General features: G+C 56.7%; 3 protein-coding genes and 3 long non-coding RNA genes across 10 annotated transcripts; 3 read left to right on the top strand and 3 right to left on the bottom strand.

The window, feature by feature from the left end:
• Positions 1-63: 63 nt before the first annotated feature.
• Positions 64-3,476, top strand: LOC121108774. Its single transcript, XR_005843432.1, has 4 exons — positions 64-1,162; positions 2,761-2,872; positions 2,970-3,076; positions 3,323-3,476. It is a non-coding gene; the product is annotated as an uncharacterized LOC121108774 (long non-coding RNA).
• Positions 2,084-5,253, bottom strand: LOC121108770 (serine/arginine repetitive matrix protein 3-like). Of its 2 annotated transcripts, XM_040656916.2 has the most exons (4): positions 4,265-5,253; positions 3,473-3,604; positions 2,782-2,847; positions 2,084-2,486 (listed from the first exon to the last, which is right to left on the bottom strand). In XM_040656916.2, the coding sequence occupies exons 1-4, from the start codon at positions 5,095-5,097 to the stop codon at positions 2,324-2,326; spliced, it is 1,194 nt and encodes a 397-aa protein (XP_040512850.1). In that variant the 5' UTR covers positions 5,098-5,253; the 3' UTR covers positions 2,084-2,323. The 2 variants fall into 2 exon arrangements, with proteins under 2 accessions (XP_040512850.1, XP_040512849.1); XM_040656915.2 differs by having other exon boundaries at positions 2,084-2,847.
• LOC121108777 lies at positions 4,689-10,966 on the top strand. The gene is made up of 5 exons (XR_006932577.1): positions 4,689-4,767; positions 7,649-9,575; positions 9,709-9,934; positions 10,411-10,751; positions 10,837-10,966. It is a non-coding gene; the product is annotated as an uncharacterized LOC121108777 (long non-coding RNA).
• On the bottom strand, positions 8,206-11,880 carry LOC107057271. Of its 3 annotated transcripts, XM_040656906.2 has the most exons (7): positions 11,415-11,880; positions 10,830-10,983; positions 10,372-10,628; positions 10,131-10,216; positions 9,649-9,773; positions 9,036-9,147; positions 8,206-8,728 (listed from the first exon to the last, which is right to left on the bottom strand). In XM_040656906.2, the coding sequence occupies exons 1-7, from the start codon at positions 11,757-11,759 to the stop codon at positions 8,206-8,208; spliced, it is 1,602 nt and encodes a 533-aa protein (XP_040512840.1). In that variant the 5' UTR covers positions 11,760-11,880. The 3 variants fall into 3 exon arrangements, with proteins under 3 accessions (XP_040512840.1, XP_040512841.1, XP_040512839.1); XM_040656907.2 differs by lacking the exon at positions 9,649-9,773 and having other exon boundaries at positions 10,131-10,628; positions 11,415-11,476; positions 11,633-11,880; XM_040656905.2 differs by lacking the exon at positions 9,649-9,773 and having other exon boundaries at positions 10,131-10,628.
• Positions 11,881-22,828: 10,948 nt separating this feature from the next.
• LOC121108771 (atherin-like) lies at positions 22,829-26,011 on the bottom strand. Of its 2 annotated transcripts, XM_040656918.2 has the most exons (4): positions 25,012-26,011; positions 24,218-24,345; positions 23,527-23,592; positions 22,829-23,231 (listed from the first exon to the last, which is right to left on the bottom strand). In XM_040656918.2, the coding sequence occupies exons 1-4, from the start codon at positions 25,830-25,832 to the stop codon at positions 23,155-23,157; spliced, it is 1,092 nt and encodes a 363-aa protein (XP_040512852.1). In that variant the 5' UTR covers positions 25,833-26,011; the 3' UTR covers positions 22,829-23,154. The 2 variants fall into 2 exon arrangements, with proteins under 2 accessions (XP_040512852.1, XP_040512851.1); XM_040656917.2 differs by having other exon boundaries at positions 22,829-23,592.
• LOC121108775 lies at positions 23,470-24,454 on the top strand. The gene is made up of 3 exons (XR_005843433.1): positions 23,470-23,617; positions 23,715-23,821; positions 24,068-24,454. It is a non-coding gene; the product is annotated as an uncharacterized LOC121108775 (long non-coding RNA).
• Positions 26,012-26,992: the final 981 nt, after the last annotated feature.

The following is a 26,992-nucleotide window of genomic DNA, read 5'->3' as shown; positions in this document are numbered from 1 at the left end:
GCGGGATGGAAATGCCGCTGACCAATCAGAGGCCGGCAGGGGCCGGCGCCGTGCTGTGAGCGCAGCGGAAACCCCGAAAGCAGCGGCAGCGGCGGGAAGGGGCTCCAAGGAGCAAAGAAGTTCCTTACTGTGAGGCTGCCATGGCAGACGTTTTCTTTGGAATATACAAGTGGTGTTCCAGGTATCCTGTGAGGTCTTCAACAGTCACATCATCGACATAGGTGGGAGCCTCCTCAGAATAGGATGTGGGAGAAGTCCACGAGGCTGTTTCACAGAGGGGTCTGTTAAGCGTGGATAAGGAGAAACAAGCTGAGGTTTGGCTGTTGTGTGAGTCAGAGTGGAAGGATGAGGGCAGAGCGAGGCAGTTCTCCCGTGACAGAGCGCAGTGTCTCCTGGTGGAGGCAGAAATCCCCACCGTGCTCAGTGCTGTTCCCTGCCACCACGTCAGCCCACATCCCCTGCTGGGGCCAGCGTGCTGCCAGCATATGCCGGGTCACCTGCTGTCCGTGGGGACCGGGTAACGGCACGGAGCAGTGTGAGGACTGCAGCCCCGCTTAGCAGTGTGCCCCGTGGATGTGGGGCTGCCCCATGGCTGTGGCCGCTGCAGTGAGGGCTCCTGCGTGGGGCTGCGGTGTGTGCCTGCCTGCCTGCCATCCCAGGGTGGGCGGGGAGAGGAGAGCAGCTGAGCTGGCATGGTGCCTGCGCCTGGGGAGCTATTTGGAGATGCGTTTGATGTCTCCGCCGCAAGGGTGATGGATGCTGGGGCGAACGTCGTGATGGCACAGCCAACGCTCTGTGCTGGGCTTTGAAGTCTCCCGAGCGGAGCATCCCAGCTCGCAGATTTGGGAAGACATGGACTACGGGGCAGGAGATGCTACTTGCCAAGGCGGCTCCGTGAGGAGCAGCCTCAGAGCTCAACATCCCAGCTGCACCCTGCTCCAGGAGGACGCAGGAGTTCCCCGTCAGCTGTGCCTTCCTCCGCATCTCTGTCACTGTGTCCCCGGTGTGCAGAGCCCGGTGAGATGCCGCCACGCACCGTGGGCTCCTGAAGCCATGGAGCAGCACAGACCCAAGGAGGAGGACGAGCAGGCTGAGGTGATGCTGCCCGTTGCTTGCAGTGGGTGCTGCAGCTTGCCTGGAGGAAGCCCCCACAATAACTCAGGTATGTCCTCTTGGGGCTGCGCTCTGGCTTTTCTGGGCAAGTCTTGAGCAGGAGAAAGGCTTTGCTTTGGGCAGGATTTCAGGCACTTGCTGTGCTCCGGGGAGTGTTGGCAGTAAGGAGAGTTCTATGGGGCATTTTGTCCCCCTTTTCCCTGCTGGAGCCCCACGTTGCGCCACTTCACACTTCAAAGTTCTGGGGGAATTATTCATTAATTATTTAATAGCTGACCAATGACTCTTTTTTCCTTGTAAAGCCAGGTTTCATCTGTAAGATTGTCCCTCGGAGGGGAGGAGGATGCTGGGAGCAGAGCCCACCGAGGGGCTCCCGTATCTCCCTGCGGCCCCCCAATCCCTTCCAGCAGCAGGACCTTGGAGCGGGGTGGCAGGGGCTGAGGCCTCCTGGGGTGCCCCAAGGAGGGCTCCTGGGGCTGTCAGCAGCACAAGAATGAGATCATCCCCGTGGCAGCCCCAGGAACATGGGCGGGTGGGATCGGCGCGGTGGCCCTGCTGCATCGGGCGCCTGCGGGTCCTTTGTGCGCGGAGCAGACGGGGACATCCCTGCTCGCTGTGGGGCTCCACGGGGCCTCATGTTGGCATGGCTGTGTGCCCCCCAGGACCCCCTGGCAGCTCACAGCCCACCTACAGGAGAGCTGGGGGGAACTTGTTACAAGGGCAGGTAGCGACTGCACGAGGGGAAACGGCTTTGAAGTGGGAGAGTGTAGGTTGAGAGCAGCGACTGGGAAGAGATTCCTGGACAGGTTCCCCAGCGAGTTTGTGACTGTCCCCTCCCTGGAGGCCTTCAACGCCAGGCTGGATGGGGCTGTGAGCAGCCTGGTCTCGAGGGAGGTGTCCCTACCTGCAGCAGGGGGTTGGAACGAGGTGATCTTAGAGGCCCCTTCCGAAACAAACCATTCTGTCAGTCTATGAGACTATATACAGTTTTTATTCGAGTTACAAAAATAAACTGTATTACTATGTGACTGAGTATGGCTTTCAGTTAAGTATACATCATTTCAGCCACAGGAGTCTATGCAACTATGTTCAGTTTTTCTCTTAATTACAAAACTAAACTGTACATGAAACAGAACATTACAAATATGGCACAAACGAGCCATTTAAATTTCTGATAACGCTTAGGACTGTGACTGTTTTTGCTGTTTGGTTATGAATACATCATTTCTGCCATGGCAGACATTTTCTTTGGTATATGCAGATGGTGTTCCAGGTACCCTGCCAGGTCTTCCACAGTCACGTCACTGACATAAGCGTGAGCCTCCACAGAACGGGATGCGGGAGGGCTGCACAGGGCTGTTTCACAGATGGATCTGTGAAGCGTGGATAAGGAAAGGAAAAGTGAGGTTTGGCTGTTGTGTGAGTCAGAGTGAGACGATGAGGGCAGAGCGAGGCAGTTCTCCCGTGACTTCCCCACAGGCCCCGCAGCGGTGGTTCAGCAGAGGTTCAGCTGTGGCTCTTCTGCCATGGCTGGCCTCAAAGTGAGGACTGTGTCTGTCCTCTGTGCCGTGTTCTGCTGTAGCACAAACACTGGAACGGACGTGAGTCTTTGGTGTGTGTGACCGGGTTTTGTGTTTTGTGCCGCAGTGCGTAAACGTGGGAGGATACAGGACAGGAGACCTGGAACGTCCGTGCCGTGAGAGACCGGCCGGTCCTCCTGCAGTCCTCTCACACCTGCAGGGTCAGAACAGGTGAACAGGTAGGTAAATACGGGACCTGTGCCGTTGCTCACGCAGCTCTGTGGCGTGGCTCATGGCACCTAACGTGGGTGTTGCTCTTTTCTTTTTGCTTCCAAGACTGAGACGGCTGTTGGTGTGCAGTCCCTGACAGGAGCAGCGGAAGAGCCTTAAGGAAGCGGGGCTCTCCCAGAAGAGAGAGGCACGCAAACACTGCTGCTGTAAAGGTACTTCCCCGCAGTTCTTCCGTGTTTAAGGGACTGGGCTTTACTGGAGGTGCTTTGTCTTGGCCACTGCCACTCCAAACCGAGCTGCAGTGCAGAAGCTGGCTATCAGAGCTACTGGCAGCATCGCACTGAATATCCAGGTAGTTCACAGCAGCAATGAAGGGGGGAGGAGGAGGTAAAGGAGAGAGGGCCGCGTTACAGCGGTGCCTCAGCGCACGGCGTCAGCATCCCGATTCGGCCCCGCAGCTTCAGGTGATGGGCTGCGACAATTGCGTGTGCAGCCCTGAGCTCCTCTGCACTCAGCGGTGAGAAACGGGACCCGCCAGAGATCTGTCAGAGCGCTCCGTCTCTGCTGAGCGCGGTACCGACAGCCGCGCACCGCTCCGCGCCACTCACCGCGCCGCGTCCACCCGCAGCTCCTGGAGGGCCGTCCGCAGGCTGCGCTCCTCCTCGTCCTCGTCGTCGTCGTCCTCGTCCTCGTCGTCGTCCTGCTGCTGCTGCTGCTGCTCCTCCTCGTCCTCGTGCCGCCTGTTTGCAAGCCAAGGACACGTGAAAGGAACGTCAGCGGGACTGAGGCGGAGCTGCACCCAGCCTGTGGTGGGCGACCCAATAAAAGCCAACTGTTTTGTAAGCGTGATTCCTCGCTCCTCTCTCAGCGGGTATTTTTTCGCCAACGAGGTGTTGCTGAGCAGCAGGATCCGTTCCTGAGGCAGCACGAACGAGCGGTGCCAAAGCTCGCCACTGCGCCCGGGAGTGCCCCGTAGCAGCACGGCAGGCTGCATGAGCTCGGGAGCCCCTGAGGCGGAGAACAGCAACGCTCGGGGCCTGCAGGCACGGCAGGGCAGCGCGGGAAGGAGCCGCTCGGTGCCCCGCGGGGTGACCGCACCGCAGCAGTGCGCGGAGCCGCCGCTTTGGGCAGATCGCCCCGCGGCTTCGTGCTGCCGCTGCGGAGGTTGGCCGGGAGACGGCACGAAAGGAGCGCCGAAGCGCTGCGCTGCGCTGCGCTGCCGCGTCTGCCCGGCACCGGCACCGGCACTGAAGGGACGGCCCTTCGGAAGCGCTGCTCAGAGCAGGGCGCCTTTCCGCCCAACGCCGTTAAAGGCTCCCAAGAAGGGGAAACGAGGAAAGGCTCCCAAGAAGGGGACGCGAGCGCGTACCGACAGCCGCGCACCGCTCCGCGCCACTCACCGCGCCGCGTCCAGCCGCAGCTTCTTGAGGGCCGTCCGCAGGCTCCGCTCGTCCTCGTCCTCGTCGTCGTCGTCGTCGTCGTCGTGCCGGTCCTCGTCGTGCCGCCGCTCGTCCTCCGCTGCCGGCTCCACGGGCGGACGGTCAGCGCGGTGCCAGGCGCTCCCGGCTGCAACGCACCGAGCGGGGCCGGCCGTTAGCGGCGATCGCACGGCCCGCACACGGGCGGCGCGGGGCCCGGGGCTCGCCGTCCCCGCACGGCCGTCCCCGCACGGCCCCGAGCTGCCCGAGCTGCCCGAGGCGCGGGGAGGAGCCGCCCGCAGCCAATGGCCGCCGCGCAGCCTCGCTCCGGCCCGGGGGGCGCCGAGCACAGCGGGAAGCGGTGCGAGCGCCGCTCGGGAGGAGCGCGCATGCGTGGGGCCGGGCCGGGGCCGCTTCCGGCTGAGGGCCTGCATCCGGGCGGCGCCGGGCTGCGGTGAGGCGGAGAGCGGCGTGCGGTGAGCGCGGTGAGGCGGAGAGCCGTGAGCGTCCGTTGGGCTCCGTCCGCGTCGGCGTCGGCGTCGGCGTTGCCGTTGGCGTTGCCGGGCGCTGCGGGCGCTGCGGGTTCGGGCCGGGGCGCGCGGGGGTCCGCGAGGGGTCCGCGAGGGGTCGGGCGGGACGGCGCTGTGCCTCGAGGCGCGGCCTGGTGCTGGGGCCGCTGCGGGGCGGCCGGGCCGGGCCGTTCTGTTCTGTTCTGTTCTGTTCTTTGCTGTTCCTTGCTGTGCTGAGCTGTGCCGGACGGGGCCGTGAGGCCGCGGCTGCCGTTGTGGCCCCGCCATGGCGCTGCGCTGCGGCATTCCCTGTGTGTGTGTGAGCTGCGCGTCGTTTGGCGGTGTCGCTGTGTGTGTGGGGAAAGGCGGTCCGTACCGCAGAGGTCGCGGAGTGCTTTGGCGGCTGCGGCGCGGTTTGCGATCCGTTCGCGCTGCCGTTGCGGTCGTGAAGCGAAGGAGAGGGTCCGGGTGGGGATCGGGAAAGGGTTGTTGGCTGCGGGGCGGTGGGCGTGGGCCAAAGTGCCCAGGGCAGCGGTGACAGCCCTGAGCTGCCGGAGCCGAAGAGGCGTCGGGACAAGGATGTCAGCGTCGGGTCTGACTGCGGGTGTTGGTGTGCGGAGCCTGGAGTTGCGCGGGATGGTCCTTATGTGTCCCTTCCATATTCTGTGCTCTATGGAATTCCGGGTTTGTTTGTTTCAAAGGCCGGGATTACAGATTGATTTTGTGATTGTGTTGGAAGTTATTCTTAGGCCAAGGACAATTTTTTGTCGTGTGGGAACTGTATGTTTTACCTCAGTCAGTGCCCTTACTGAGCTGAGTGTCTTAATAACTCCATGCTCTGATGAGCAGCACACAGTCAGGCTCTGTCTCAGCCTCTTTCCCCCGTGTTTATGTGCTGTGTGACTCACGGGACAGTGTGTGCCTCAGTGTTGTTGTGGTCCGTCATCCTTCTGCATGTGTCACAATGGCTGCCTGCAGTAAGGCCTGTCCAGCTGGAATGTGAGCAGAGCGAGCAGCTGGAATGGCAACATGGGGAGCTGTCTGCAACTGGAGTGAGGCTGTGCTGGAGCAGTAGTTACCAGCTCCTATCTGCTTAAGCAACTGAACCGTCGAGGTGCTGATTGCTCCTCTTTCCTTACCTAAACTTCTTATTTTCTGTGCTTCAGAAAAAGTAGAGTATTTCCTGATTTTTCAGACAGAGTCCTGGTGTTCCAGTCGGTGCCCATCACCTTTGGTCCTGGCGCTGGGTGCTGCTGAACACAGCCTGGCTGTGTTGTGTGCACCCTCTGTTCAGGTGCTTAGAGACACTGATGAGACTCTCCCTGAGCCTCCTCCAGGCTGAGCAGCCCCAGCTCCCCACCTTTCCTCACAGAAGTACTCCATTGACCATCTTGGTGGCCCTACATTGGACTGTTTCCAGTAGCTCCATTTCTCTGTGCAGCTGGTTAAGCAAGCTTGTTACGCGCAAGGTCATGTATGAGAACAAGGAACAGGAGAACAGGATGGCAATGGAGAAAGCCGGCAACAGTGTTTTTTGAGAAGTCTGTAAGGGAGTGTTTGCTGAGAGCACAAAGATAGGCTTAGTTGACACTGACTAGCGAGCCAATCCTGAGCTCCACTTTAGCAATAGGTATGAGCCTATTATCCACACTATAAATGTACACGCAGCTGAAACAATATACGAGATTTGCTGATCTTTCTTCTCTGTATCCTCTCTCCTCTTTCTTCTGCCTCTGCACTCCTCTCTGCTTTGCTTTGTCCCCTGTATTCTCACTTGTCTTTCTTCTGACTGCTCTCCTCTTCTGCTCTTTGTTGTTCCCTGTGTCATCTCTCATCTTCCGCATCTGCACCCTTCTGCTGTTCTTTTTCCCGTATCTTCTCTCCTCCTTCTTCTTACTGCACTCCTCTTCTCTTCTGATCTTTCTTCCTTGTGCCCTCACACCTCTTCTTCATCTACACTCCTCTTCTGCTCTTTGTTCTTCTTCACCTGCTCTGTGGCACTGTTCTTCTTTTCACAGCACTGTCCGCTCTTCTCTACTGCTCTGTTCTTTCTCTGCTCTTCCTCTCTTCTCTCTTGCCTCTTTCCTCTCTTTCCACCTCCTCTACTTTTGCTCTACTTTTCATACTTCTCCTCTTCAGCTCCTCTCCACTTCTGCTGTTCAGTCTTACCTGCACCCACTCATTCCTTCTTGAGCTCTTCTCCCCGCCCGCTTGTTTTTCTTACCTTCATCCTCTCTTTTTCTTCTCCTCCTCTTCTGCTCTTCTTTCTTACCTGTGCCTGTTCTTCTCTGCTTTTGCTCTTGTCCTTCTGAGCGTCTGTCTTACCTTTATTCTCTCTTCTCCGCAAGACGGGAAGTTTTTGGAGTGGGTCCAGAGGAGGGCCACTAAGATGGTCAGAGGGCTGGAGCACCTCTCGTATGAGGAAAGGTGGAGGGAACTGGGATGGTTTAGCTTGGAGAAGAGAAGGCTCCATGGAGACCTCCTGGTGGCCTTCCAGTACTTAAAGGGAGCGTCTAAGCAGGAGGGGGAATGGCTGTTTCCAAGGGTGGGTTGTGATAGGACATGCAGGAGTGGTCTTCAGGGGAGACAGGGGAGGTTTAAGTTGGATCTGAGAATGAAGTTTTTCCCCAAGAGACTGGTGAGGCACTGGAACAGGTTGCCCAAGGAGGTTGTGGATGCCCCATCCCTGGAGGCATTCAAGGCCAGGCTGGATGTGGCACAGGGCATTTTGGTCTAGTGGCTGGCAATACTGCACATAGCGGGGCGGGGGGTGGGAAGTGAAACTTGATGGTCACTGTGGTTATTGTACGATTCTATGCATTTCTACGATTCAATGATTCTGTGATTTTTTTTATAGGACGCAATCTTCCACTTGGAAAGGGCCTCCCAAGGATCCCTGGTATCCTCTGAGAGCTCTGAGCTGCCGCACCAATTTGAAGCTGACTTCATTTTTGGTCTTCCCCTTCAGCAGAAAAGCTCAGACAGCCGAGCCAAGTGAGACGCTGGATTTCCTTTGGCATCAAGGAAAGCATCGTGAGATGTTCTGATGCCCTCTCACAATTCTTTCTCCCTCCGCCAGCACCAGAGCTGGCGTCCAAAGATGCAATGACACTGCCACAGGCATTGTGGAGATTTCTATGGGATAGGCCCATGGTAAGGCTTTATTGACAGAGGGAGGGACAATGAAGATTGGATGTCAGGGAGAAGGTCTTTCCAGAGACGATGGTGTGATGCTGGAAGTGGATGCCCAGAGAGCTTGTGGACGCCACGTCCGTGGCAGTGTTGAAGGCCAGGTTGGTTGGGGCCCTGGTCAGCCTGGTGTAGGATTAGATATGATGCAGATGGGATTCACGCATCTGTTTTGCAGCCAGCTCGAGTGGAGCTCTTGGAGCTCATGGGCGCCCCATGCCCGCATCAGCGTGGGTAGGGTGCGCCCTTCCTGCGCGGTGGGGCTTTGGTGTTTGGAGGCTGACGCTGAGGAGACTGTGTTTCTTCGTTTATCGGTGGCAGCAATCCAGCTCTGTCGGCAGAGGACTCCTGCGGCTGGCTGGCCTCAGCCTGAGATGTTGATGCTTCCATCTCCTCAGGTTCTTTCTGCCTGCTCTTCTTAGCCCTGCGCCTGAGAAGTCTGACTGAGTCACATGCCAGAAGTGGAAGCCGGGATGGAGTGCCTTGCGATGCCTGTGACGGGCTGGACTGAGCCCTTGAGGAAGGTCTGGAATCTTTGCTGAAAGATTCGTTGGCTTTGGGCAACTTCAGCTCTGCAGCCACACGATGGGCTTTTTCCGCTTCCTGTTCTTCCTCACGGAAGCTCACGTGTTTGGTTCCCGGGGCTCGGCCCAGGTCTTCTTGGCTGTTGGTTTCTGCCTGGCCCTGCAGCTGGCAGGTCAGCGGCTGCTTTTGGTCTTCAGGCACTCCAGGGATGGCTGGCAGCAGACTGAAAGGACAGAGTGGGAGGGGTCCGCCTGAGTGGGTGATGGCTTTGGGGCCGCATCCTGCAAGCCGGAGCCAGGACCCTTGGCTGCAAAGCAGCCTTCCCCACAGACAGCTCAGCGGCTGCCCCGTGGCTCTCCCCCGTGGGATCCAGAGAGGGGCCAGCCCTGTGAGCTGGGGGGCTCCTGGCATCCCCATCCCAGCACTGTTGGGCAGCCAGAAACAGGGACCCTTTGGGGCTAGGGAATGGGCTCTCATTGGCTCAGTCAATCACCCCCATGCACATCCCAAGCCAGAGCCTCCAGCCTCACCTGGACGTAGAGCTCTCCTTGCGCAGTAAGCTCCTTATCCTTCGGAGTTTTCCTCCATCTAGACTGTCCGAGCTCAAGCGTTTGATGAAGGTTGGCTTGCCAGCAAATCTCACTGGGATTGGGAAGGCAGAGGAGACTCACCGTCAACCCTTTGGCTCACTCACCAGGGGCGCTCAGGCCTGTTCCCAGAACATGCGAGAGGGCCGCTCTGCTCCCCCCACTGCTGACATCTGTGCTGCCCGCAGACCCTCCCTGAAACCATCTCTGGCCCCACTCCCCCTCTCTGCCATCTTGGGACTCTCTTTTGGGAGTGCATTAGTGACGCTGGCTTTGGGAAAGCGGAGCTGGGTGGTGACGATGAGCTGACAGGGTGACTTTTGGAAACCATATCCTTTTGTTGGGGGAGGGCGGGGCCTAAGGTGCCAAGGTGCTCCTGCCATAGCCAGGGATGGGGGCACGTCACAGCCAGCGCCTTGGTTTTGGAGAGGCCAACAATTCCTCGTGGGAAGAGGCCGTGCTGAGCTGGCATGAAGCTTTGACGTAAGTTCAGCAAGGGATTTCCCATCTCAAGTTGGTGGCTTGTGCCCTGGAAAGGCGCTGGATGCTGCTTTACCTTTCTTGCCCTGGGCGAGAGGTGGCAAAGCCTCCTCTTCCTTTGGTTTCCCCTCCGCAGGGATGCCTCCTGAGGACCTGCGGCATATCCCAGGTGGTGGTTTGGGGACAAACTCCATTTGAAACCTGTACGCGAGGAGACGACAGTGAGCGGTGGGACGCAGCGCTCCACCAATCCTTGTTGCTCTCTCTGATTGCCTGCTGACAGGCCCATTTTCATGCTGCATGATGGCCACTGCTTTCTAAAGGCTTCAGCAGGGCCAGGCTGAGAGCAACCTGATGTGGCGGTAGGTGTCCCTGTTCCCTGCAGGGGAGTGGGACTAGGTGCCCTTTCCGGGTTCCTTCCAGCTCAAATGATGCGATGATTCTATGCCATATTCTCGTGGGCAGGGCAGGGACACCCATGGTCACCAGGAACAAATGCTACGGCATGAGAGCTGAGCAGCTGCAGCAAGCAGCAGCTACAGCCCCCAACATACTCACTTGGGAAAGACGACGAGGCAGCCAGAGAGTGCCAGGGAGGCCACCGGTGCCGCTCGGGACACCACCATGTCCAGCAGCCAGGGGGCCTGCAGGGGAGGAACAGGGAGGATGTGGGACGTCCTTGTGACGGCTGAGGCACTGGGCGCACAAGGAGCCCAAGGCAGGGAGGGCTGACGGCACCGCAGCACTTGCACGGCACGAGCAGCTGGCCAGGTGCTGGTGGTAGAAAGCTACAGCTCACCTTGAGAAGAGCTTTCCTGAACTTCTCTTTCCCTGACAGCTTCTCAAGGAAGTCGTAATAGAATTTCATGTGGAAGGTCAGTCCATCGATGTGGAGCACTCCAATGTCCTTGAAGACAACGGCAACGTTCTCCCCATTCTTCAGGCAGCCAGAGAGCAGGGACACGGTGCTTTGGATGCAAGCCTGCGCTGTCTGCCAGGTCACAGAGGCAGCTGCGGCCACCTCGCTGCTCTTGAGCGGCTCCAGCTTCCTATGGGCTGAAAAATGGGAGGGACGGAGTTGATGATACGGTTGGTTTTCCGCAGTGCTTCCCTGGAACTGCTTCTTGTGGCCATCAGCCAGAACGGCCCCGTGTTTGGACGGGCTCCTCCGAGGGGGAGGTTTGCTTTGGAGAATGGAGGCGGTGGCCCTGTTGGCCCTGTGCGTGAAGCCAACAAAGCTTTAATCCTCCCTCCTACCTGGCAGGGACTCCCTGCGGGGCTTGAGGTGGTGCACGGCTATGAGGTTTCCAGACAAGTGAAAGACGGGCCACCGCAGAGTCACGGTCCCGTCCTCAGTCCTGATGTCTCTGGAGATGGTGTCAAAGGATCCGAAGGTGGGAATCCAGACCCCCTACAAGTGGTAGAGAAAGGAAGGGCGGCAGGGTTATGGGCCGGCTGGCTGGAGGAAGAGCCCATGTAGCGGTCCAAGGCAGGGACTGGAGCTCAGGAGCCCTCTCCCGCTGTTCAGAGGCACGAGCCAGGGCATCGGGAATGGCTTTGGGAAGGGGCTGCACAGTCCTCTCCTTCCCCTCGCCCTCCCAAATGCAGCACAGCAGTCAGGGCAGAAGCAGCCTGATGGGATCCAGAGGCTTCCCGCGAGCGGGATCAGCCCTGAGACAGGACAGCGCCCAGCACAGGTGATCCTGCGGGATTTGCAGGAAGCCCATGGCATGCCCAGTAGAGACACGTGGGGTGAGTTTCCTGCTTTCTGTGGAGGGGAAGAGTGGGAGGAAGTCTTGGCTGAGGCAGACAGGGAGAGGAGGAACCCGGCATCCAACCCACCTTCTGCACCAGGAGGTGCTCTTGTACGTAGGCGGCCACCGCATCCCAGACGGCAACTCGCTCTGGAGGGCAAAGGAAAAGCGGGTCACACTCTGCACCTGCCGCTTCCCGGCAGCCCTCCCGCTGCCAGGCGGGAGTGAGGTGGCAGATGGAAAGTGTCGTCTGCGTGCCAAGATTGGCTGCAGCAGCGCTCCTGTGGTGGCTGTGGAGCCGTGTACCTTCGGTGTCGGTGCAGGTGGGTATGGAGGCACGCCTCACTGCGGGGCCATCCTCGCAGAAGCTCATCCTGTTCCGCCTCGTGCCAGCGGGTTGCTCCTTGTTGGCGCCAGCCATGCCGGAGCTCATCCCTTCAGGTGCGTCTGCTCTCTACCAGATGCTCCTTCAGGATGCAGGACCCACCAGCGTGCACCGCCTTCATACCCCTCCCGGGTGGCCGTGTCACAAACGTCGCCACGGCGACGCGGTGACAGCGTGGACCAGTGCTGGCCGCCAGCCCATGATGACGCTGGCACCAGCAGCCTGCTGCCCACCCCGGGTGGCAGTGCTGGCACCTCTCTGTTTCCTCTCTCTTCTCTTCTTTGCTCTCCATGTTATGTGACCTCGTTTTTCTTTAGTAGCCGTTGCCTGAATTGATCTTCAAGTTGTTGACACAGAAACAACTCCTGTTCCAAAGGACTCTACGCGTAACGTTGAAGACCTGTTGCCAGAGGTTTCTTAGTTTTGCCTGGCAGTTTTTTCCTTGATTCTTTGTTGGAACGCTCACTGAATTACCCGGCATTGATCCTCGACGTCATTGTGGTGACTGCGTCGCACCCGCAACCCTAGCGGGCAGGGAGTGCTGTGTTTGGGGGATCTGCACCTGCACTCCCCTTCTGCTGTCCTTTCTTCCCTGTAGCCTCGCTTGCTTTTGCATTTGCACTTCTCTTACGCTCTTGGTTCTTCCCTGTATTCTCCCTGCTTTTCCGTCTGCATTCTCACTCTTTTCCTGTTTTTTCTCTTCTGCTTCTCTTCTGCTGTTCTATCCTCTGTGTATCCTCACTGCTCTTTCATCTCTATCCTTGCTCTTGCAGTGTTTTTTTCACCTGCTTCCTCTCCGTACTTCAGTCTGCCCTGCTTTTCTTCCCTGTAACGTGACGTCTCTTTTCTTCTGCATCTGCTCTCCTCCTCCTCTTTCTTCCCTGTATTCTCACTGCTCATTCTCGTGCAGCTGTGCTCCTCTTCTGCTGTTCTTTCCTCCTTGTATCCTCACTCTTCTGATGGTTTCCATTGCATCTCACCACTGCACTTCCACCTGCATCTGCTTTTCTCTTCTGCTGTATGTTTCCCTGCTTCCTCACTCCTCTTTCTTCTGCATTGGCTCTACTCTTCTGCTCTTCTTTCTTCCCTCACTCCTTTTCCATCTGCCCACCTCTTAGGCTCTCCCTTCTTTTCTATCCTCCCTGCTCTTTCCTCTGCATTCTCACTCTTCTCCTGTTCTTATTCCCCTGCATCATCCTCACTCCTTTTCCCTCTGCATCAGCACTGCTCTTCTGTTGGATTTTGTTTCCTGTTGCCAGACTTGTCTTTATTCTGCATCTGCACTCCTCTTCTACTGCTCTTTCTTCTCTGTATCCTCTCTCCTCTTTCTTCTGCCTCTACACTCCTCTCTGCTTTGCTTTGTCCCCCGTATTCTCACTTGTCTTTCTTCTGACTGCTCTCCTCTTCTGCTCTTTGTTGTTCCCAAGTTCAGAAGAAAGCCGGAGAGGATTTCTGACCAAAGCACAGAGCAAGCGGCATGGAGGAATTGAATCGGCCACGGCCCAAAGTGAAAGAAGAGGGATGGTCGTTTGATGGAGAGTGCTTTTGTTACGGCCTGCAGAGCCTTTGGTGCATCTTTTTATTCCTTCAGGATTTGTTATGTTTTGTAGCACTAAGCTTAGGCCGTCCTTCTGGGGGTGATGGGTGGAGCAGTGGCTGGATAAGGAAGTGGCTGGATGGTGGCACTCAGGGAGCTGCAGTCGGCGGCTCAGTGTCCAAGTGGAGCGCGGTGACGAGCGGCGTTCCTCAGGGCTCAGTGCTGGGAGTGGTGATGGAAGCGGATCCCTTGAACATCTTGATAGGCGACAGGGAGAGTGGGATCGTGTGCACCCTCGTCGTGTGTGCAGGCGATACTGAGCTGAGTGGTGCAGGTGAGGCGTTAGAGGGAAGGGATGGTATTCAGAGGGACGTGGAGAGCCTTAGAGGTGGGCCCATGCCAGCGTGAGGAAGTTCAGCGAGGCCGAGAGCAAGGCCCTGCATTTGGGTCGGGGTGATCTCAAGCACTGACGTGGGTTGGGTGGAGAACGGCTGGAGAGCGGCCCCGTGGAGAAGGATTTGGGAGCGTGGACTGCTGAGAGATTGAGCGCGAGCTGGCAAGGTGTGCTCGCTGCCCAGAAGGCCAAGCGTAGCCTGGGTTGCATGAAGAGGAAGAAGTGTGGAAGTGGGAGAGTGTATGTTTAGACCAGGTGTTGGGAAGAAGTTCCTTACTGTGAGGCTGCCATGGCAGACGTTTTCTTTGGAATATACAAGTGGTGTTCCAGGTATCCTGTCGAGGTCTTCAACAGTCACATCATCGACATAGGTGTGAGCCTCCTCAGAATAGGATGTGGGAGAAGTCCACGAGGCTGTTTCACAGAGGGGTCTGTTAAGCGTGGATAAGGAGAAACAAGCTGAGGTTTGGCTGTTGTGTGAGTCAGAGTGGAAGGATGAGGGCAGAGCGAGGCAGTTCTCCCGTGACAGAGCGCAGTGTCTCCTGGTGGAGGCAGAAATCCCCACCGTGCTCAGTGCTGTTCCCTGCCACCACGTCAGCCCACATCCCCTGCTGGGGCCAGCGTGCTGCCAGCATATGCCGGGTCACCTGCTGTCCGTGGGGACCGGGTAACGGCACGGAGCAGTGTGAGGACTGCAGCCCCGCTTAGCAGTGTGCCCCGTGGATGTGGGGCTGCCCCATGGCTGTGGCCGCTGCAGTGAGGGCTCCTGCGTGGGGCTGCGGTGTGTGCCTGCCTGCCTGCCTGCCATCCCAGGGTGGGCCGGGAGAGGAGAGCAGCTGAGCTGGCATGGTGCCTGCGCCTGGGGAGCTATTTGGAGATGCGTTTGATGTCTCCGCCGCAAGGGTGATGGATGCTGGGGCGAACGTCGTGATGGCACAGCCAACGCTCTGTGCTGGGCTTTGAAGTCTCCCGAGCGGAGCATCCCAGCTCGCAGATTTGGGAAGACATGGACTACGGGGCAGGAGATGCTACTTGCCAAGGCGGCTCCGTGAGGAGCAGCCTCAGAGCTCAACATCCCAGCTGCACCCTGCTCCAGGAGGACGCAGGAGTTCCCCGTCAGCTGTCCCTTCCTCCGCATCTCTGTCACTGTGTCCCCGGTGTGCAGAGCCCGGTGAGATGCCGCCACGCACCGTGGGCTCCTGAAGCCGTGGAGCAGCACAGACCCAAGGAGGAGGACGAGCAGGCTGAGGTGATGCTGCCCGTTGCTTGCAGTGGGTGCTGCAGCTTGCCTGGAGGAAGCCCCCACAATAACTCAGCTATGTCCTTCTCTTGGGGCTGCGCTCTTGTGGAGAGCTTTTGGGACCCGGAGCACTGGCTCCGGGAGAGGGGCCATGATGGGATGCAGCTGGTAAGGAGATAGGGCCCTGCTCATTAAACCAGGCAAGGTCGTGCTGCCCTCAGGAGCAAGGAAGTGATAAGAACATGCTGCAGTTAAGAAAATTGAGTGGTATGCGGTAAACAATCGGGCATTCATCACGGGACTGTCACAGTATCTAGCGTTGATGGTTACTTTCTCACGTAAAGAACTAACCAATAAGAGAACCCAATTTGGCATATGTAGTAGCTCATTAACTATCGTATAGATGCCTGCGTGTGCTTCAATAAAGCAGAGACTTGTTGATCGTGAAAGCATGAGACTTGTCTCCCGCTGATTTCCTACAAATGGTGACCCCGACGTGATCCAGTAACGGCGCACCACGGTGGGACAGCGAAGGAGTTCGGGTCCTAAAGCAGCGAGGACGGCTAAAGCACTCGGGAACCAGAGAGAGGAGTGCCGAGCCCTAGGTGACCTCATCGGAGAGCCTGGCCGATATGGGCCGCCGAGACCTTGTAAGGCTGCAATAGCGCGCGCTGACAGATAAGGGATGGAAAGGCAAGCGGCTTATGATTTATTTACTTGTTTTTTGAGAAAACGACAAATTAAGGGAGTAGACTTACAGAAGGAACTCCCCGGGTTATTAGCTTATGGCAATGCGAAAGGGTTTTTTCAAGACCCACATTTAGTACATGACCTTACAGAATGGCGTAAATTTGGGGATGCAATTTGGCAAGCAGTTTTAGATGATGATAAGACAGCAAAAAAATGCGGGAAACTGTGGAGAGCAGTTCACAATGAGCTGTTGCAGCACCAAGCAGAAAAGAAGGCAGCAGAACAGGCCGGTACTGCACAGGGGAGAAATAAGGATTACAATGGGTGGCCAGATTGTCTGTTGCCCCCTGCAGTGACTACCTTAGTCTTGCCGCCGGCCGCGGAGCACGCCACGTCAGCATGTTTGGGGCCAAGTGCCCCACCCCCGCCCCTAGTTACGGCCGCGCCGGGTAGTTCACCTGCGCCTATTACAATGGGCCCAATAAACCCTCCGAGCAGTGAGCCGATCCCTGGGGCAGAGAGTGACCTAGCGGGGGCCATTGCACGGGAGAGGCGGGAACCTTGGGCAGCGCTGGCACGGGCCTGCATGGAGGCGGGGGATAACGATGCAGTGGAGGCCGTGCGGCACATGGTGTTTCCGGTGATATATGCCTCTAATCCTGCGGGAGGGATGCAGGCCACCATCACAGCTTTAGATTGGAAATTATTATCGCAGCTACGATCTACAGTTAGTCAGTTTGGGGTAAAAAGCGAGCCAGCTAAGCAGATATTGGATTATATTTGGAGTACGCAGATATTGCTGCCATCCGATTGTCGGGCAATAGCAAAATTGATCCTTTCACAACATCAACAGCTGTTGTTTAATGCATATTGGCAAGAACTGTGCCATCAGAGTGTCTCAAAGGCTAGGCAGCCGGGAGACCCACTACATGGTGTAACTATCGAAGAACTCTTAGGGCTAGGGCCTTTTTTCAGAACACAAGCCCAAGCACTATTAGGGCCAGATAAATGTCGAGAAACTATGTATTTAGCTAGACAGGCCATGGACAAGATTAAGGTGCCTGATGGATTGCCATTTTATATGGGGATCCGACAAGGTAGAGATGAGGACTTTGGGGCATTCATAGATAAGGTAGCCGGGGCTATTGAAAAGGCAGGGGTGCCAGAGTATATGAGAGGAGTGATGTTAAAACAGTGCGCGCTCCAAAATTGTAATTCAACAGCACGTAGTATTCTGAGTACTTTGAGGAGTAATTGGACTATTGAAGAGGCACTGGAAAAGCTATCAAGTGTGCCGGTAGGGCCCCAAGCATTTCTGGTTGAGGCTATTAAGGAGTTAGGGGCAGGTTTAAAGGCGCAGGCTGAGGCCTCTCACAATCAAGTGCTAGCAGCTCTTGCATCCTTACAAGCATCTGCGACAACAAATTTAGGCCCGAGATCTCCTGTTGCTGGTCGCATCAAATGCTATCGCTGTGGCGGCATGGGACATATGCGTCGTCAGTGTCAAGCCACCGGTTCATGGTGTCAGACATGTCGTATGGACAACCACAATACCAATGCCTGTCGACGCCGGTCGGGAAACCCCCAGCCCAGCGCGAGAAAGAAACGACGGCCACGCGCAGACACAAGTAGCCGTTTCCAGCCAGCAGCAGCCCTGCAACCAGCCACACCAGGAAGCCTCGGCTTGGACTTGGCAGCCGCAGTGACCACGACCTTAATGACCACAAAACCTGAGCGGGTGTCTACAGGGATCAGAGGACCAGTAATGATAAATGGAACCGCCGTTGGGGCCCTTTTATTGGGGCGTTCTTCAGCATCGATGCTCGGACTTTTTGTCCTCCCTGGGGTAATAGATGTGGACTTTCAGGGCGAGATCCAGATTATGGTATACACCCCGTTTCCTCCAATAAAAATTGAGAAAGGGCAACGGATAGCGCAGTTAGTACCCCTAGAGCAATTGACCAAAGCCTTAACACCGTGTCAATCGTCTCCCCGAGGGGAGCAAAGGTTTGGCTCCTCAGGGGGCTTAGCATTGCTATCACTAAATTTGCATGATCGACCTAAAAAACCAGTGACACTTAAACACAGAGAGGAAGAAATCAAACTTCAAGGTCTATTAGATACAGGGGCCGACAACAGCATAGTGAGCCCAGAAATTTGGCCGCCTCATTGGCCACTGCAAGCGGCCATAGCCACAGTGATGGGTACAGGTGGACTATCCTTAGCAAAAAAGTCGCCTCCCCTGAAAATCCACCTTGATGAACAAGTAGTCCATACCTGTCTCGGTGGCACCCCTACCCCCCACTGTTCAATGCTTAATTGGCCGCAGTGTGCTCTCTCAATTGGGGGCACTTCAACCCGCCCTGCCCAATCCTGCCATGCTACCTTACAATTGGCCATTACTAATTAGTGACTTAAAGGACTGTTTCTTTACTATTACCCTGCACCCTCAGGACACTAAACGATTTGCCTTCACATTGCCTGCACTGAATCGAGAACACCCTGATCAACGATTTGAATGGACAGTATTACCTCAGGGGATGAAAAATAGCCCCATGCTATGTCAACTATATGTCGACCATGCTCTACAACCACTCCGGCGAGAATGGAAACAAATGGTCATTTATCATTACATGGAGGACATCCTTTTTGCCCAGCCAGAGGCCTTCACACAGGAACAAATTTGGCAAATAGAAAAGACCCTAAATAGGGAAGGACTTATGTTTGCCCCTGAAAAGGTACAACTCTCCGCACCCCGGAAGTACTTAGGATGGACACTGACTAACACGATAGTAACCCCACAGAAACTGCAACTGGATACTAAAATAGAGACTCTACATGATGCCCAAAGGTTACTGGGGGACTTAAAGTGGTTGAGCCCTGTGGTGGGCATCCCAAACGAACTCTTAGAGTCGTTGCGACCTTTGTTACGGGGCACTGACCTGGCCCAGCCTGTAACAGTGACAACGCAGCACAAACGTCTACTACAACAGATTATGGACTGCATTATACACGGCAGTGTTTGGAGACGTGACCCTGACCTCCCCATACAGGTTATGGTATGGTATGGACCAAAGTACCTTTTAGGAGCGTTGGCACAATCTAAAAAGAAAACGGGGGAGGTATGGGTACTAGAGTGGATCTGTCCCTCACTGCAGCAATCAAAAACACTTCTTCAAAAAACTGAACTCCTGGCAGAAGTGATTAAGAAAGGGCGAGAACGTACCCTGCAGATCATAGGTATGGAGCCTGTGTGTGTACAGCTGCCAATGCAGAAGGACACTCTGACATGGTATGTGCAGCATAGTCCAGAGTTACAGGATGCTCTCTTAGGATCTGGAAGTACGATTTCAATGGAAAAGATTCCGAACGTGCCGCTACATTGGATTGGTCAATGGAGTTGGCTCCGGATACCAAAGCAGCACGAGACGCCCTTGCAGAACACAATCACGGCTTACACGGATGCGGGACAGAAGTCTAGAACAGCAGCAGTGACCTGGCAGCAGGGCGGCTCCTGGAGACATCACCTCATTGCAGCCCATGATAAGGACTTATTGCAAACATTGGAGCTGGTGGCCGTTGTATGGGCCATGATGAACTTAATCGGCCCCCTTAATGTGGTCACCGACTCCCTTTATCTAGCTGGAGTATGCCACCAAATAGAGGAGGCCTACATAAAGGAAGTGCAGAATCGGCGGCTGTACGAGCTGTTCGTGCAGTTGCAGAGAGCAATCAGAATTAGGGAGCACTCATATGCAGTAATACATGTTCGAGGTCATAAATGGGAGATAGACTTGGGGGAGGGAAATGCGAGAGCCGATCGCTTAGTGTCACTGGCGCAGAGACCTTTAGTCTCCCAGCATGTCCTGGCCCGAGAGGCGCACTCTATGTTTCGCCAGAATGCCAAGGGGCTAAGAAGGGAATATCAGATAACATATGAGGATGCTAAGGTAATTGTTAGATCATGCCCAGTGTGCAGCCACCATAATGGCAGTATGGGTCTCGGGCTAGGAGTTAACCCCAGGGGACTTAAAGCTAACGAAAATAGGCAGATGGATGTGATGCATGTGGGTGAGTTCGGGCAGCTGAAATATGTACACGTGTCTATAGATACATATAGTCATTTTATGTGGGCCACCGCTCAACCTGGAGAAAAGGCTATGTATGTAGAAAGGCATCTCAGTTGTTGCTTTGCAGTTATGGGTATATCACTACAAATAAAAACAGACAATGGCCCAGCCTACACTAGTCGTAGGCTTGGGGAGTTTCTGCAAACATGGGGAGTAAAACACAGTACGGGTATCCCGAACTCGCCCACAGGCCAGGCAATAGTAGAACAGGGAAATTGTGGATGGACGGCTGACCCAGCGAGGTCATGTTTTTCTCCCCCTGGGTCAGTGCAAGTAAAACAGCTGCTATGGATCACTGTCTCACACAGAACAATGATGGGAGTAGGCGAAAGGAATGCAGAGCTGTGATAGACCGTTGTGCCAGGTGCTGTGAGACAAGCTGCAAGCAATTGCAAATTATAAGAACTGCGCCAGCACTACCCTCTGTTCTTCTGTCTCATTATACTGCATGAAAATGTGTCTTTCAGGAACGTAATGAAAATGTATCTGAATTCCTGTCAACTATTGATTATGTATTAGTTTGACCTATATCTATAGCACAATTTCTCCTGACGGTGTGCAAGTTAGGTGGAGTGATCCCCCTTGCATTATCAATAGACATCAATTGACACATGCCTGCTCTATATCCTTACCGGATATAGGGTCTGATTTCCGCAACTCAATTTTGCAATGAGAATAGATCCGCTCTGTTTGGCTGCGGGATCGGTTGAGAGAGGGGACACCTTTGGCGCGCCCCAAGATTTCTTGGAAAGTCTCCCTTCCTCACCCGATCACTGCAGGGACAGACAAGGACCATCCATTGGTGTATCAGGTATGTGTATAGAAAAGGGGGTGCCCGTTAAGGCGTGAGGAGACGTCCTACGCAGGGTATGAAGGAGCGTGCCTGCTTCCCCCCCCCCGAGATACGTGAGCTCACGGGTTAGATTGCCGGCTGGGGTAGGACTTGCAACTAATTGACTAATGCACTAGTGTTATTAAGATACAAGCTAAAAGACGTCGTCAGCATTGTGGATTATGTATAAACTATGTTTTTTGTTCTAAATGTCAGAGTGAGTGTGGTGTGAGTGAGATGTGTTCCTTTCAGGGAATGAGTGTCAGCCTGTTTATCTAGTACTGTGTTCTGATTGCATGGAAGCGTGTAAGGGAACATGGACAAGCTTCTGTGAGATCTGTTCCCAAGTGTTTATAACCGAACAATATCACTATACAGTGTTAAGAGTTTGTGGAAACTTTGAGGGAATTAGGAACCAATAAGAATTTTGTAAACATCATGGGAGGCTCCCAGGAGAAAGTTGTGTTTTCACAGGATCTGGCCCATTATGGGTTCCCAGTAAATGGACTAAGCCAACCCCGAACATCAAGAACCCATCTCAACCCGATGACAACAACAGCGACTCCGGCGAGCGATAGCTGCATGGTGTGCAAGACATCATATACAGTGCCGTGACTCCTGAGCTGCGACTGGTATTCCCTTAGCAGATTGCAGAAAACATCTCATCAGAAAGGTCTCTTGGACACTGGGAACTGCCAGGAGCAATTGGCGGTTATGAGACTCAGAAGCGCACTAATTGTGGGGGTCGGGTACAGTGGTTGATCCAGAGTGGGGACTGTGGTATTTTATTCATCGGGATATTGAAACTGTAGTTAATACTGGTGTGCTGTGTAGTCTTTACTGTTAGTTTTCTGACAAGGAATGCTTTGTAGAAGTGTGTAACATAAATCTAGTGTATTCTTATAGATAGTGATTGGTATGCTGATAATCATGCTTTGTTTACTGTAATGCTAGCAAAAGGTGGCTCAAGATGCGATTCATACAACCTGGCTCGTACAAAAAGAAAACGGGGGAAGTGTGGAGAGCTTTTGGGACCCGGAGCACTGGCTCCGGGAGAGGGGCCATGATGGGATGCAGCTGGTAAGGAGATAGGGCCCTGCTCATTAAACCAGGCAAGGTCGTGCTGCCCTCAGGAGCAAGGAAGTGATAAGAACATGCTGCAGTTAAGAAAATTGAGTGGTATGCGGTAAACAATCGGGCATTCATCACGGGACTGTCACAGTATCTAGCGTTGATGGTTACTTTCTCACGTAAAGAACTAACCAATAAGAGAACCCAATTTGGCATATGTAGTAGCTCATTAACTATCGTATAGATGCCTGCGTGTGCTTCAATAAAGCAGAGACTTGTTGATCGTGAAAGCATGAGACTTGTCTCCCGCTGATTTCCTACACGCTCTGGCTTTTCTGGGCAAGTCTTGAGCAGGAGAAAGGCTTTGCTTTGGGCAGGATTTCAGGCACTTGCTGTGCTCCGGGGAGTGTTGGCAGTAAGGAGAGTTCTGTGGGGCATTTTGTCCCCCTTTTCCCTGCTGGAGCCCCACATTGCGCCACTTCACACTTCAAAGTTCTGGGGGAATTATTCATTAATTATTTAATAGCTGACCAATGACTATTTTTTCCTTGTAAAGCCAGGTTTCATCTGTAAGATTGTCCCTCGGAGGGGAGGAGGATGCTGGGAGCAGAGCCCACCGAGGGGCTCCCGTATCTCCCTGCGGCCCCCCAATCCCTTCCAGCAGCAGGACCTTGGAGCGGGGTGGCAGGGGCTGAGGGCTCCTGGGGTGCCCCAAGGAGGGCTCCTGGGGCTGTCAGCAGCACAAGAATGAGATCATCCCCGTGGCAGCCCCAGGAACATGGGCGGGTGGGATCGGCGCGGTGGCCCTGCTGCATCGGGCGCCTGCGGGTCCTTTGTGCGCAGAGCAGACGGGGACATCCCTGCTCGCTGTGGGGCTCCATGGGGCCTCATGTTGGGATGGCTGTGTGCCCCCAGGACCCCCTGGCAGCTCACAGCCCACCTACAGGAGAGCTGGGGGGAACTTGTTACAAGGGCAGGTAGCGACTGGACGAGGGGAAACGGCTTTGAAGTGGGAGAGTGTAGGTTGAGAGCAGCGACTGGGAAGAGATTCCTGGACAGGTTCCCCAGCGAGTTTGTGACTGTCCCCTCCCTGGAGGCCTTCAAGGCCAGGCTGGATGGGGCTGTGAGCAGCCTGGTCTCGAGGGAGGTGTCCCTACCTGCAGCAGGGGGTTGGAACGAGGTGATCTCAGAGGCCCCTTCCGAAACAAACCATTCTGTCAGTCTATGAGACTATATACAGTTTTTATTTGAGTTACAAAAATAAACTGTATTACTATGTGACTGAGTATGGCTTTCAGTTAAGTATACATCATTTCAGCCACAGGAGTCTATGCAACTATGTACAGTTTTTCTCTTAATTACAAAACTAAACTGTACATGAAACAGAACATTACAAATATGGCACAAACGAGCCATTTAAATTTCTGATAACGCTTAGGACTGTGACTGTTTTTGCTATTTGGTTATGAATACATCATTTCTGCCATGGCAGACATTTTCTTTGGTATATGCAGATGGTGTTCCAGGTACCCTGCCAGGTCTTCCACAGTCACGTCACTGACATAAGCGTGAGCCTCCACAGAACGGGATGCGGGAGGGCTGCACAGGGCTGTTTCACAGATGGATCTGTGAAGCGTGGATAAGGAAAGGAAAAGTGAGGTTTGGCTGTTGTGTGAGTCAGAGTGAGACGATGAGGGCAGAGCGAGGCAGTTCTCCCGTGACTTCCCCACAGGCCCCGCAGCGGTGGTTCAGCAGAGGTTCAGCTGTGGCTCTTCTGCCATGGCTGGCCTCAAAGCGAGGACTGTGTCTGTCCTCTGTGCCGTGTTCTGCTGTAGCACAAACACTGGAACGGACGTGAGTCTTTGGTGTGTGTGACCGGGTTTTGTGTTTTGTGCCGCAGTGCGTAAACGTGGGAGGATACAGGACAGGAGACCTGGAACGTCCGTGCCGTGAGAGACCGGCCGGTCCTCCTGCAGTCCTCTCACACCTGCAGGGTCAGAACAGGTGAACAGGTAGGTAAATACGGGACCTGTGCCGTTGCTCACGCAGCTCTGTGGCGTGGCTCATGGCACCTAACGTGGGTGTTGCTCTTTTCTTTTTGCTTCCAAGACTGAGACGGCTGTTGGTGTGCAGTCCCTGACAGGAGCAGCGGAAGAGCCTTAAGGAAGCGGGGCTCTCCCAGAAGAGAGAGGCACGCAAACACTGCTGCTGTAAAGGTACTTCCCCGCAGTTCTTCCGTGTTTAAGGGACTGGGCTTTACTGGAGGTGCTTTGTCTTGGCCACTGCCACTCCAAACCGAGCTGCAGTGCAGAAGCTGGCTATCAGAGCTACTGGCAGCATCGCACTGAATATCCAGGTAGTTCACAGCAGCAATGAAGGGGGGAGGAGGAGGTAAAGGAGAGAGGGCCGCGTTACAGCGGTGCCTCAGCGCACGGCGTCAGCATCCCGATTCGGCCCCGCAGCTTCAGGTGATGGGCTGCGACAATTGCGTGTGCAGCCCTGAGCTCCTCTGCACTCAGCGGTGAGAAACGGGACCCGCCAGAGATCTGTCAGAGCGCTCCGTCTCTGCTGAGCGCGGTACCGACAGCCGCGCACCGCTCCGCGCCACTCACCGCGCCGCGTCCACCCGCAGCTCCTGGAGGGCCGTCCGCAGGCTGCGCTCCTCCTCGTCCTCGTCGTCGTCGTCCTCGTCCTCGTCGTCGTCTGCTGCTGCTGCTGCTCCTCCTCGTCCTCGTGCCGCCTGTTTGCAAGCCAAGGACACGTGAAAGGAACGTCAGCGGGACTGAGGCGGAGCTGCACCCAGCCTGTGGTGGGCGACCCAATAAAAGCCAACTGTTTCGTAAGCGTGATTCCTCGCTCCTCTCTCAGCGGGTATTTTTTCGCCAACGAGGTGTTGCTGAGCAGCAGGATCCGTTCCTGAGGCAGCACGAACGAGCGGTGCCAAAGCTCGCCACTGCGCCCGGGAGTGCCCCGTAGCAGCACGGCAGGCTGCATGAGCTCGGGAGCCCCTGAGGCGGAGAACAGCAACGCTCGGGGCCTGCAGGCACGGCAGGGCAGCGCGGGAAGGAGCCGCTCGGTGCCCCGCGGGGTGACCGCACCGCAGCAGTGCGCGGAGCCGCCGCTTTGGGCAGATCGCCCCGCGGCTTCGTGCTGCCGCTGCGGAGGTTGGCCGGGAGACGGCACGAAAGGAGCGCCGAAGCGCTGCGCTGCGCTGCGCTGCCGCGTCTGCCCGGCACCGGCACCGGCACCGGCACTGAAGGGACGGCCCTTCGGAAGCGCTGCTCAGAGCAGGGCGCCTTTCCGCCCAACGCCGTTAAAGGCTCCCAAGAAGGGGAAACGAGGAAAGGCTCCCAAGAAGGGGACGCGAGCGCGTACCGACAGCCGCGCACCGCTCCGCGCCACTCACCGCGCCGCGTCCAGCCGCAGCTTCTTGAGGGCCGTCCGCAGGCTCCGCTCGTCCTCGTCGTCGTCGTCGTCGTCGTCGTCGTCGTCGTCGTCGTGCCGGTCCTCGTCGTGCCGCCGCTCGTCCTCCGCTGCCGGCTCCACGGGCGGACGGTCAGCGCGGTGCCAGGCGCTCCCGGCTGCAACGCACCGAGCGGGGCCGGCCGTTAGCGGCGATCGCACGGCCCGCACACGGGCGGCGCGGGGCCCGGGGCTCGCCGTCCCCGCACGGCCGTCCCCGCACGGCCCCGAGCTGCCCGAGCTGCCCGAGGCGCGGGGAGGAGCCGCCCGCAGCCAATGGCCGCCGCGCAGCCTCGCTCCGGCCCGGGGGGCGCCGAGCACAGCGGGAAGCGGTGCGAGCGCCGCTCGGGAGGAGCGCGCATGCGTGGGGCCGGGCCGGGGCCGCTTCCGGCTGAGGGCCTGCATCCGGGCGGCGCCGGGCTGCGGTGAGGCGGAGAGCGGCGTGCGGTGAGCGCGGTGAGGCGGAGAGCCGTGAGCGTCCGTTGGGCTCCGTCCGCGTCGGCGTCGGCGTTGCCGTTGGCGTTGCCGGGCGCTGCGGGCGCTGCGGGCGCTGCGGGTTCGGGCCGGGGCGCGCGGTGGTCCGCGAGGGGTCCGCGAGGGGTCGGGCGGGACGGCGCTGTGCCTCGAGGCGCGGCCTGGTGCTGGGGCCGCTGCGGGGCGGCGGCCGGGCCGGGCCGTTCTGTTCTGTTCTTTTGCTGTTCCTTGCTGTGCTGAGCTGTGCTGGACGGGGCCGTGAGGCCGCGGCTGCCGTTGTGGCCCCGCCATGGCGCTGCGCTGCGCTGCGGCATTCCCTGTGTGTGTGTGAGCTGCGCGTCGTTTGGCGGTGTCGCTGTGTGTGTGGGGAAAGGCGGTCCGTACCGCAGAGGTCGCGGAGTGCTTTGGCGGCTGCGGCGCGGTTTGCGATCCGTTCGCGCTGCCGTTGCGGTCGTGAAGCGAAGGAGAGGGTCCGGGTGGGGATCGGGAAAGGGTTGTTGGCTGCGGGGCGGTGGGCGTGGGCCAAAGTGCCCAGGGCAGCGGTGACAGCCCTGAGCTGCCGGAGCCGAAGAGGCGTCGGGACAAGGATGTCAGCGTCGGGTCTGAGTGCGGGTGTTGGTGTGCGGAGCCTGGTGTTGCGCGGGATGGTGCCGAGAGTGCTCTTGGCTACTGGGATACGTGAGGCCGTGGGGTTTTGCTGTCGGGGGGTGACTCGGAGGCTTTTCCGTGGGTGCCAGGAGTTCCTTACGGCAGGGCTCGGCAGGAAATGCGGGGTTGGAGCACGGGGAGCCTTAGAGGGCCAGGCTGGACCAGGCCCTGGACAGCCTGCTGGAGCTGCGGTGTCCCTCTTTGTTGCGGGGCTGTTGGACGAGATGGCCTTTAAAGGTCCCCTCCAGCTCTATGGCTATTACGATTGCGGTTACCTGCTGATACCTGCTGAGAAACAGACGTGCTGAAGAGGGAGCTCGTTAGATCAGGAAAGGCTCCGAGCGCCCAGCCTCGCTCTCTGGCCCTCCCCCCGCACCCGGGCAGAGCAGTCTGTTCCCAATGGAGGCAGCCGCAAATGAGCCGGGCAGCGCTGGAGGACAGGAGACGCAGCCCCTGTGCAAAGCACTGAACGCCTTCTCGTTCTCCTCCGTAGGGCAGATGAGGAAGACGGAGCTTTAGCCGGGAAGCCTTTTCAAAGCCCCTTGCCACGGTAACAATGAGCTCTCCAAGCACCGCACAAGTTCAGAAGAAAGCCGGAGAGGATTTCTGACCAAAGCACAGAGCAAGCGGCATGGAGGAATTGAATCGGCATGGCCCAAGGTGAAAGAAGAGGGATGGTCGTTTGATGGAGAGTGCTTTTGTTACGGCCTGCAGAGCCTTTGGTGCATCCTTTTTATTCCTTCAGGATTTGTTATGTTTTGTAGCACTAAGCTTAGGCCGTCCTTCTGGGCTGATGGGTGGAG

Source organism: Gallus gallus, assembly GCF_016699485.2.
Source record: "Gallus gallus isolate bGalGal1 chromosome 37 unlocalized genomic scaffold, bGalGal1.mat.broiler.GRCg7b 37_unloc3, whole genome shotgun sequence".
Lineage (NCBI taxonomy): Eukaryota > Metazoa > Chordata > Aves > Galliformes > Phasianidae > Gallus > Gallus gallus.
Note: the sequence above shows the minus strand (reverse complement) of the source record. Positions and strands in the feature narration are given on the sequence as shown.

Bases quoted from the DNA above. Each gene is read 5' to 3' on its own strand.
- LOC121108770 (XM_040656915.2), bottom strand. From the start codon at position 5,097: ATGCCGCAGCGCAGCGCCATGGCGGGGCCACAACGGCAGCCGCGGCCT. The intron at 3,605-4,264 runs GTGAGTGGCGCG...GCTTGCAAACAG, and splicing joins CTGCGGCTGGACGCGGCGCG to GCGGCACGAGGACGAGGAGG. The intron at 2,848-3,472 runs GTGAGTGGCGCG...CTGACCCTGCAG, and splicing joins CTGCGGGTGGACGCGGCGCG to GTGTGAGAGGACTGCAGGAG.
- LOC107057271 (XM_040656905.2), bottom strand. From the start codon at position 11,759: ATGAGCTCCGGCATGGCTGGCGCCAACAAGGAGCAACCCGCTGGCACG. The intron at 10,984-11,414 runs GTGGGTTGGATG...TACCACTTGTAG, and splicing joins AGCACCTCCTGGTGCAGAAG to GGGGTCTGGATTCCCACCTT. The intron at 8,729-9,035 runs GTGAGGCTGGAG...CTGTCCTTTCAG, and splicing joins AAGGAGAGCTCTACGTCCAG to TCTGCTGCCAGCCATCCCTG.
- LOC121108771 (XM_040656917.2), bottom strand. From the start codon at position 25,832: ATGGCGGGGCCACAACGGCAGCCGCGGCCTCACGGCCCCGTCCAGCAC. The intron at 24,346-25,011 runs GTGAGTGGCGCG...GCTTGCAAACAG, and splicing joins CTGCGGCTGGACGCGGCGCG to GCGGCACGAGGACGAGGAGG. The intron at 23,593-24,217 runs GTGAGTGGCGCG...CTGACCCTGCAG, and splicing joins CTGCGGGTGGACGCGGCGCG to GTGTGAGAGGACTGCAGGAG.